General features: G+C 40.8%; 1 protein-coding gene across 1 annotated transcript; it reads right to left on the bottom strand.

The window, feature by feature from the left end:
* Positions 1-1,297: 1,297 nt before the first annotated feature.
* On the bottom strand, positions 1,298-4,619 carry ATP5MC3 (ATP synthase membrane subunit c locus 3). Its single transcript, XM_017644282.3, has 5 exons — positions 4,489-4,619; positions 4,190-4,301; positions 2,939-3,016; positions 2,178-2,371; positions 1,298-1,553 (listed from the first exon to the last, which is right to left on the bottom strand). Exons 2-5 carry the CDS (start codon positions 4,226-4,228, stop codon positions 1,439-1,441), a joined length of 426 nt encoding a protein of 141 aa, XP_017499771.1. The 5' UTR covers positions 4,229-4,301; positions 4,489-4,619; the 3' UTR covers positions 1,298-1,438.
* Positions 4,620-9,780: the final 5,161 nt, after the last annotated feature.

The raw sequence follows: 9,780 nt of genomic DNA, 5'->3' as shown, positions 1-9,780 counted from the left end.
ATACCAAAGTGTAAAATTGCTGGGTCACATAATACAGTATTTTTTTATTTACATTGCTGAGTTCAAACACTGGGTAGTACTATTTAAGAAAATAGTGAAGGCTCTGGGAATTTACTTGTTATAGGCTGGATGATTAACCAGAAATTGGTAGCTCTAGCTCTTCAGCTTTTTTGGGGACATCATTACTTTTATAGGTGGTGGGAAAGATATGTTAATGATTCTCCTTCTATGCACATAATTACCTGAAAACCTTTAAAAAATGTAAATGGCTGAGTCTCATGGCCAAAGACTCTAATTCAGTAGGTATTGAGCCTAGGGATTTGTATTTTAAACACACACATCTTAGGTGATTCTGATGGAGGTGGTCTTAGACTACACTTTTCAGAAGCCCTGTTAACTGAGGGCTTTATCTCAACTGAAATCAAATTAGGTGAAGGGCATTAAAGGAGTAAAATGCAGCTTTAACTATAATCTTAACCTTCATAGAAACCCTGAAAATCAGATGAAAAATGATATAATCGTACAATATATTTGCTAGAAGAAAAACCCATTCTTCTATAGTAGCACCACTTTCTTCCTTTTAATAGGAAAAGTGTGACCAAGAAGCATTATGTAGTTAAGAAACAAAATACTGTTGAACCCACCATCATTCTCAAGGTTTCTACTATAAACATCTGTTAGCATTAGTGATAAGTAATGCTTTAGCAACTTTTGGGTTTAAAGATGTCACCAATTTTAAGTTTACTTTTGATATTTTGTTTTTAATAATAGCCTTGTTTAAGCAAGACACCAGGTGCAGGTTGGATGAGTTTCTTCTTAGAAAACAGATTCATTACAGACATTCAACTGCTTAATGTAAGACTTACTAAAGAGCAAAAAATCACCTCCCCTACCCCAGTTTAACAAGGCTTCATCCAATTCCTAAAAAGCTGACATGGCTTATTTTTAGATCCACCTGTTTAAAAAGAGCCAAGTTAATCGTGGAAGGTAACTTGGCTTTGAACCATTAGGTTAGCCCTTAAAAACACAAAACCATTTTGAGCAATTAACTATTTTGGTTTAATTGATTGTATTTCATAGATGCTGAAAGCACTCAATTATTTCTCCTTTATATGAAGGAGCCTGTATATTACAGCATGCAGAACACTATTTAAAGAATTCCCATAAAATTACATTAGGAACTTTTTCATCAGTGGAGCAACTGCTGTAGTTTCCTCTGACTTGTACAGCATCTGCCTGAATGCATGTTTTTCTTTGTGACGATCTAAGTTTAGGTAAGTACAAATCACAGCAAAAATTAAAGTTTTCATCTTTAATGAAATGACCTTGGAAATATACATTTCCATGACCCCAACACTATAGTTTTTGGAGTCACAGTAAGATACACAGAATTACATCCGTAATTAATATGAACACCAACATTTCAAGCACTAATTTGTTACATGGCAAACAAAATCAAGAAAGCAACCATCAAACAAAAGAGACCCATAGCTTCAGACAAGGCAAATCCCAGGATGGCATATGAGAACAGCTGCTGCTTCAGTGAAGGGTTTCTAAAAGAGACACAACACATATAACTGTTACTTTGAAATATTATCTGAATTTCAATATATTTGGTCAATGTTAAAGAACCAGATTCTTAGCATAGGGACCTTTGTAAACTGCAAAGTTTCAGAAAAGTATTGGCCTATAGCTCTTTTGCTTCTGCCTTTAATACTTCTTTCTCCTCAATCCCAGTCACATAAGGAAAAGTCTCTCTGTATATCAACATAAATGGTTAGTCTTCTTTTGAGGTTCAGACATTCTTGTTAACTCTGGGAAAGTATGTTCTGTATTTTTTAAGATCTGAATTTAGAAATAAGGTCTCAATAAAACGGAAACTGGTATTTTTAAAGATTGTGCTCTGTTAATTAAAATTTATTTTCTGACCTTATGAGCTATGACCTTGGGTTAAGCAGAGAAACCCATGTCTCTTGTCCTTCAAAAGTAGACAAGAGTATACCTCCAAGGAGTGTTGTAAGGATTAAGTGAAATAATGCATGCAAAGCCTTCAAGATACAATGCAAGGCAGAGTAGGTACTTCATACTAAGTGGCTGTTATTATTTTATTACTTTTCTAAATTTCCAACTATTTCAAGCATGCTCTTAAAACTAGCATATTTGGCAATAGAAATTACCTGGCATAACCAATGATAAGGCTGCCAAAGACTGTTCCAATACCAGCACCAGAACCAGCTACTCCTACTGTTGCAGCACCTGCACCAATAAATTTGGCAGCAGTATCAATGTCTCTGCTGATTGCACTGGTCTGAAATTCCCTTTGGATTAGATGAGACATGCCATTCTGGGCCCCATTAAATACTGTAGAGCCCTAGGGAAGAGGAAATAAAGGCAAAATTCATATCAGTAATCACAGTTAGCTGTTTTAATTACTGTACTGTAAAATGATAACCAGTTCTCTATTTTGTAGCTGAGTTTGAATAGGAGGTGGTGTGGCACAACAGAAAAATCAAGGGCTTAGAATAATTCCAATCCTATACAACAGGGGTAACAATATTTATACCTTATAAGGTTGTTGAAAATTAAGAAACAATTATATGTATGTTTTTTAATAGAGTAGACTTTTCAACAACTAAAGTTAGTATAATCTTAAATATGAACAACTCAAGACTATATATTTAAATATACATACTATACTACTTGGTAAACTCAGGTAGATAAGTTTTGGACACAGAGGTTTCTTTCATTGGTTCAGCCTCTGCATATTTTTTGGGTAAAGGGGTGGAAAAGGATTGTTCTCAAACCATTCACTAATGAGGTTTTATTTCCTTTTCTTTAATCAAAACTGTTAAGACTTTTCTTAATTAAGTTTAAGACTTACTTGCTTAATTAAACAGTTTTACTCAATTTCTATTATTACTATTATTATTTCTATTACCTCTCCAGTCCTAGCCTCTGGTCGAGATAACACTGATGCAGAAATTGGTCTGTATGCAACTCTGGATCCAGCTCGGATCTATTAACAAAAACAGGATTCCAAGTATTAAGTAAGAATACAGATAAGATTTCAATGACCGTTCTTGTACCATGAGTCTAAAAAAAGCAAGCAGCAAAAAGGAATCAAAAAGCTCCTGACTTTTCTTACTGATTCTTAATGTTGGCTATGTGGTCATTTTCAATACATGAAGCGATTTTAATAGTTTTAAAGTTGCCAATAACATTTTAAAGCATGCTGCATAATCTACTGTAGTTATCTGAACACAACTTTTAAGAACAATTAGTTAATAAAATAAATATTACTTAAAAAATTTCAATTATTGTAGTGCCACAATTCAGATAAGAAAAACAGCAATAAACATCCCACTTCTTTTGGTAAGTTTATGTGGACCAACAAGTATGTCATGAACGTCACTATAAATGCTTGTAATTTAAAAAAGCCCATCAGTTAATACGAGCTCCCACAACTTCCAAGATATTCCTGTATGCCCATTAGTCATAAAATAAAAAACCTTAAGCAATTCTACATCAGTGTAAGAATAACTGAGTAAACACTCTGATCACAAGTACATATTCCAGTCCAGCTTCTCTGCCCTTGAGTGTCCACTAAACTAAGGTCACAGGAAATCCCTTCAGAACCAAGACCTGATAAGACAAATCCCCCAGATCTTCACCTAAAGCCTCCAAAAATAAGGGCATAACGTTCCACAGGCAGGGGGAAAGGCTTTCGGCGTCTCCAACGACTGCCTCCGCCCACAAAGTGACGCAAAGGCCCTCCCTCTACTCAGTGAGTCTGACCTACGGAGTGGTAAGGGGGAGTCCGCTACGGTGAACTTGGCCCCGGCGGCCCCCTATGTCCGGAACAGAGCCCAGCCTACACGTACCCCCAACCCACCCAAGTGACCGAGACGGTGGGGAAGGGGGCCGCTCCAGAACGGGCAGCAAGGAGATTCCGACCTACAGGGAGCGGGGCGGGACAGCCAGGCCTCGACTGCTCCTGCCGCCCTAGCCCGGGGAGGGGCGGGCTGAGACACCCCAGAACAAGGAGGAAGGAAAGTGCAGAGTAAGTGGGGAGGGGAGAGCGGCCCCGAGAGGCTGGTGTGCTCCGCCCGGGGCGTCCCATTCAACAACGTGGCCGCCCCAGGCCAAGAGGTCCGACTCTCGGTCCCGCCGCCCAGCGCCGGCTACGCACCAGAGCGGGGGTGCAGGCGAGCTTGGCGCAGGCGAACATCTTACACTCTTCGGGGCAGTGAGGCTGGACGACGTGGGTGACAGGCGACGCGGGCTCGTCTCGCGCTTCCTCTCTGAAGAAGCAAAGGGTCTTAAGGTCAGGTGCCCTCCAGGGGCCTGTCCTTCCCGCCTACGTCCGGCGGCCTCGGAACACGCCGTCAGTGTGGGCCCCTCGCCCAACAAGACGCCAACAGAATGAATGGGTCTCTACTAGGCGCTGCTCCGCCCCGGCCAGGCCGGGTTCCCGCGCCCTCCGCTTACCTTCCTAGGCGGCGGCGGCGGCGGCGGCAGAGGTCGAAGGAATGGGGCTGTGCGCGCAGGCGCGGTCCAGCTCTTACCCGCGCCGCGGCACCCGGATGGAGAAGGCGGAGAATCGAGTGGGGGGGGGAGGGGGAAGAAGCTCAAGGTCACTTTGTAACAACTTTATTGGTAATTAGTTTGGAAGGACAAGGACAGCTCCCCAGTGATAGACGGGCGATAGGGAATTGGTAAAGGAAAGACAAAAAGAAGAAATTGGACATTAGCCCTGGCAGAGAAAACAGGGTTGTTTCTTGATCTGTGCTGGCTGGAGGATGCGACTTTTTCTTTCAGGTGACACGTTCTTGTGAGATTTGGCCTTTTTCTGTTGATACTTAACTTTAATAGAGAGGCCCCCGTCCTGGTCATTCTTCTCTGTGAAATAGGACTCTTTTGGGGGTAGGTGTGGGGGTTCATTTCACTACTTGTCAGAGGAAATTCGGGTCCCCAGCACAGTGAATACATTTCTTTAAAGGAATCTGAAAAAGGATTACAAATTCCTATATGGCTAATTCTATAGGTGAAAGAGGGCTTGAACGGGGAGTACTAGGACAAAGGAATGAGCAAACGAATAGATCTAAGAATTTTGTGACTTAGGGCACAAAGTTGCCTCCTTGTAAAGTGAGTGGGGCCCGTTTTTCTTCCATCACTGTGTTTGGAAGAATTAAGGGTTGTACAAAGCAAAACTGAAGAAATAAAACAGCAGCAGACTCACAAGTCTCCAAGAAGGGACTAGGTTAGCAAAGGGAAGGGGCTGGGGAGGTTGGGTGGGGAAGGAGGAAGAAGTGGATTAAGGGGCATTATAATTAGCCCGCATAATGTAGGTAGGTCCCAGGGGAAGGCAGTAGGGCAAGGAGAAGGTACGTAGTGACTCCATAGCATCTTACCAAGCTGATGGACAGTGATTGCAGTGCGGTGGGGTAGGGGACTTGATAATATGGGTGTATGTTGAAACCACAGTTGCTCATGTGAAACCTTCATAAGACTGTATATTAATGATACCTTAATTTAAAGAATAAAAAGTAAAAAGAATTAAGGGTTGTAATATATTTCATGTAGGGTCTGGAACTAAAGAAAGGCTGAATATTTTCAGAACCTATCCAGTTTAACACCTGTTTTTGGTAACTTTGGACAAATAATTTTCTTCAGATGAATACAGAAATGTTTCAGAAAAATGGCTTCTACTGAACTTCTGATATATTTTTGAATTCTATAAATTTGACTTAGTTCTAACAAATGGCTGCTGGAAGTGATCCAAGTCAGCATAAATGATTAAACATCTAGTATGCCCAGCTGAAAGAGCCCTACTATGGGACAACATTGACCCAGAGGGTCACCCTTTTTCTGGTTCCCACAAAGATGCAGTATCATGATCAGCAATCCTGGGGATAAGCCATGAAGACTGAATAAGACTTTGCCCCTGATCCAACTTCAAATGCAAATGGTTCAAAATCACATGAAAGCAAATCATTTTAGGCTGTCTTTAGCCCATAAAATAGAGATAATCCACATGATTTCACATGTGCAGTTCAAAGATACTAGTGTATTTTCTCAAGTACTTGGTTCTTACTTGAAGTATGTAGTGTCCTGTGATGTCTGCAGTAGAATAAATGATAATACACTATTAGGACTCTCCAGAGAAACAACCAGTAGTGTGTGTGTGTGTGTACATAGAGAGAGAGTGTGTGATTTATGAGGAATTGGCTTATGTGGTTATGGGAGCTGAGAAGTCCCATGATCTGCCGTCTAAGCTGGAGACCCAGGTAAGCAGGCTCTGTAATTCAGTTGGAATCTGAAGACCCAAGGACCAGGGAGGACAATAGTGTGATTCCCAGTCTGAGGGTCAGAGAACATGCAATGAGATGTCTCAGCTCAACACTAAGACATGGAGAAAAGGGGGCAGTTCTTCCTTTCTCTGCGTTTTGTTCTGTTCAAGCCCTAATGGATTAGATGATGCCTACCCACATTGGGAAGGGCAATCTGCTTTACTGAATGCTCTGGTTGAAATGATGATCTCATTCAGAACCATCTTCACAGACATACCCAGAAATAATAATGTTTAATCTAGGCACCCCCATGGTCAGTCAAGTTTACACATAAATTAACCATCACATCTCCTATACTTCAGTAATAAATCCTCTTAAGGGAAAAATTATTCTAAATGGATTTGTGTACAGAGATGGTTTAAGGGAAGTTCCTATCTCTTTAGCCATAAATCAGTAGCAGTAACTGTTAGGGAGGAGGAAGCCGGAGAGAAGCCAGGGTCCCTAACAGGATCACAGGCAGAGTGCATATGGACTACCTGCCTATGGCAGGGAGAGGTGCAGTCTAAGTGCAGGCCCTGCACTGTTAATATGTCAATAATCAGGTGAACTGGCCTAGAAGAGGAGAGAATAGGTCCTTGGAGGGTTCTATCAGTTAGAGTTTAAATATTTATGAGGAAAATTAGGTGTTCAAAAAAAAAATGTTCTATCTTTAAGAATGGTATGTGTGTGTGTGTGTTACACAGAAAGACAGAGATAGAAAGGATCCAATAGTGATTTTTTAGAGGAAGAAGACTGAAAAATGACTTATCACACAGGCTGGAGGCTAGAAATTGGACTTTGGGTTCTAAAGGATAGCCTAGGCTGTTCTGTTGAGGGCACAGACCATGGTCATATCTCCAAGATGCTTTCTAGATAGATCTACTCAGATTTTGCCAAGTTTTGCATCCTAAAATTTACACTGATAGAAGAAGGGGGTAGATCTTGAATGACATGAACCCATGTTGATGGGGGTGGATATTTGTGCCAAAGAAGTTTGAAGAAAACAAGCACCTTCTAAGAGGAGTAAAGTGAGACCATAAGGATGAACAGGGGACTTCTTATGATGTACTTAAGCACCCCTGTATTTTTTCTTATACTGTGGGACAGTCGTATTAGGAGAGATCATAATTTGGTAGTATCTGATAAGCTCCGGTGAGGACGGCATGGCAGAAAGGAGTGGGGTGGTGAAAAGAAGAGTGAAACATCATTTCCAAATGTAGCCGCAACAATCCCTCCTATCCCGTGTGCCCCTTTGCAGTGTCCCTTTGCCACTACTCACTTCATCAAGCAATAGAGTTGGTTTTCCTTCTTCAGTCTGGGCTGACCCTGTGATTTGCTTTGACCAAGAGAATACATTGGAAGTGACACTGTGTGACTCCTGAACTAGGCCTAAAGAGGTATCATAACTATCATTCTTTCCTTCTTGGAAGCCAGCCACCATATCAGGGAACACGGGTTAGGCTACTAAATGATAAGAAACCAGGTGGACAGAGAAAAGCTTTGTGAAAGAGAAAACTGAGGTGCCCTGGATATGTGAGTGAGGCCATCTTGGGCCCTCTAGCTGTAGAGATCAAAACATGGAACAGAAATGAGCCATGCCCAAATTCCTGACTCACACTTTTGCTTAAATTCTTGATACACAGGATCAAGAGCAATGAAAGGGTTGTAGTTTGAAGCTATTAAGTTTTAGGGTAGTTTGTTAAGCCTCAGTAAGTAACAGAAACAGAAGATGTCTGCCAGTTGTTCACCAGACCTTTGAGATCCATGTGGAGGCAGCAGCACCTTAATATGGGGAATTTCAGTTCAAAATTCAGGCATACCTCATAGCCAACCAGACAGGCAGAGGCATGTGTCTTGGTGACTGACACCCCTTTCCTTGAAGTCCTAGGGTGGAATAGGGTTGTTATTGTTAGAGTTCTTGTAAGGTAGTTCTAACCCAAACACATGGAAAGATGTTTAAATTATCTTTAGAAAGGTTTGAAAAACATTTGGAAGTTTTCATTTTACCAGCCTGAAGGTTCTCATCAGTCTTCTCTGACTTCTTTTATGACTAGTGTTATAAAAAATTACTGTTTGTGGAAATGAAAACCAGAATTTTTCTGGGCTCTGTTATATTTTGTTTTTCTTATAAAAGTCTTTGTTTCTTAAAATCAACCTTAATATGCTGTCAATTTATCTTAAAGAACAAATAGGCCTTTAATCCTACACTAGGATTATTCAGTGAAGGTGAGCTCCAAATAAATACTATGCCCCCTCTTTGTACCTAATGAGTATTTGTTAGGAACCAACCAGGATACCATATCAATAATTGAAGCAGAAATTTGAATTTAATATAAAGATTGTTAACAGGTAAAAGGTGTCCAACTACTAAGAAGGGTAGAATGGACTCTAAAGGGCACAGAAGTAGCAACTGTAGAAATAGCTACTATCATTGGCTGAGGAAGAGTAAAGAGTAAGGAAGAAATTTTAAATTTAGAGGAGAGGGCGTGGCAAGCACAGGAACATATAGTTCACTTGTGGTTAAGAGAATGGCTGAGGCATGGCCTATAAGTGCACCATAAAGACTGCTGAGGTGAACATAACCAGGCCTCCCTGCAAACCAGTCCCCCCGAAGAACAGTACACCAGAAGAAAGAAAGGCCCTTTCCTCCTGCTCTGGCCTCACAGTGTCTTTCTGTCATCCTTTATTGGCAAAGACTAACATTTTGCCAGTTGTCGAAGCAGAAATGCTTACAGAGTCCAGCTCTAGAATAATGAAGAAGGCAAAGAAGGAAGGATAAGTTAATAACTGGCACAGAAGGTAAGATTCTCAAGGGCAGGGATTAGGTCTAACTCAGATTTATGTCTTCCATGGCACCTAACAGTTAAAATTGTCATCACTCAATTCATTTTTGTTCAACAATAAATAAGGGGTTTAGTATGAACAGAGTAATTTGCAATAACTTTATTATTCTCTTTAAGATTTTAGTCTGAACAAATTAGAATGACCTCTAGAATATCTTTTTAGTATTGCAAAATTCAAACTTTGAGAGCCCAAGGAACATTTTTTGATTTAGGCCATGAGTTTGTTCAGACATTTTTGTCTGTCTATGAAGGGTTTTATACTTATACTCTCATGTCCCTAAATAACTCATAAAAAAACCCAAACAGTAGAGCCCTTTGTTGATCCATTCATACAACAGAATATTGGCAGGAATCGGACATAAGCTGAAGCAGACTTAGGCCTAGGGTAGGTGGTAAGGTAGCAGACATCCATCTGTGGTTGCCCTTTCACTTCATTTTTCAATGCTTTTGGTCCATCCCCAACAACTTATTCTCTCTGGAGGTTTCTGGCAGCTTCATGTCTCCTGACCATGAAAGGCTGTCATGGCAGCACCTGCTGAAACCACCTCTCTGCAGACAGTGTCTAGCTTCTGAACTCTAATCCAAGTAAAATCTTAATCTCTTAATGC

The sequence above is a fragment of the Manis javanica genome, chromosome 12 (genome assembly GCF_040802235.1).
Source record: "Manis javanica isolate MJ-LG chromosome 12, MJ_LKY, whole genome shotgun sequence".
Classification (NCBI taxonomy): Eukaryota; Metazoa; Chordata; class Mammalia; order Pholidota; family Manidae; genus Manis; species Manis javanica.
The sequence above is the reverse complement of the archived record's forward strand: the minus strand, read 5'-3'. Positions and strand labels throughout refer to the sequence as shown.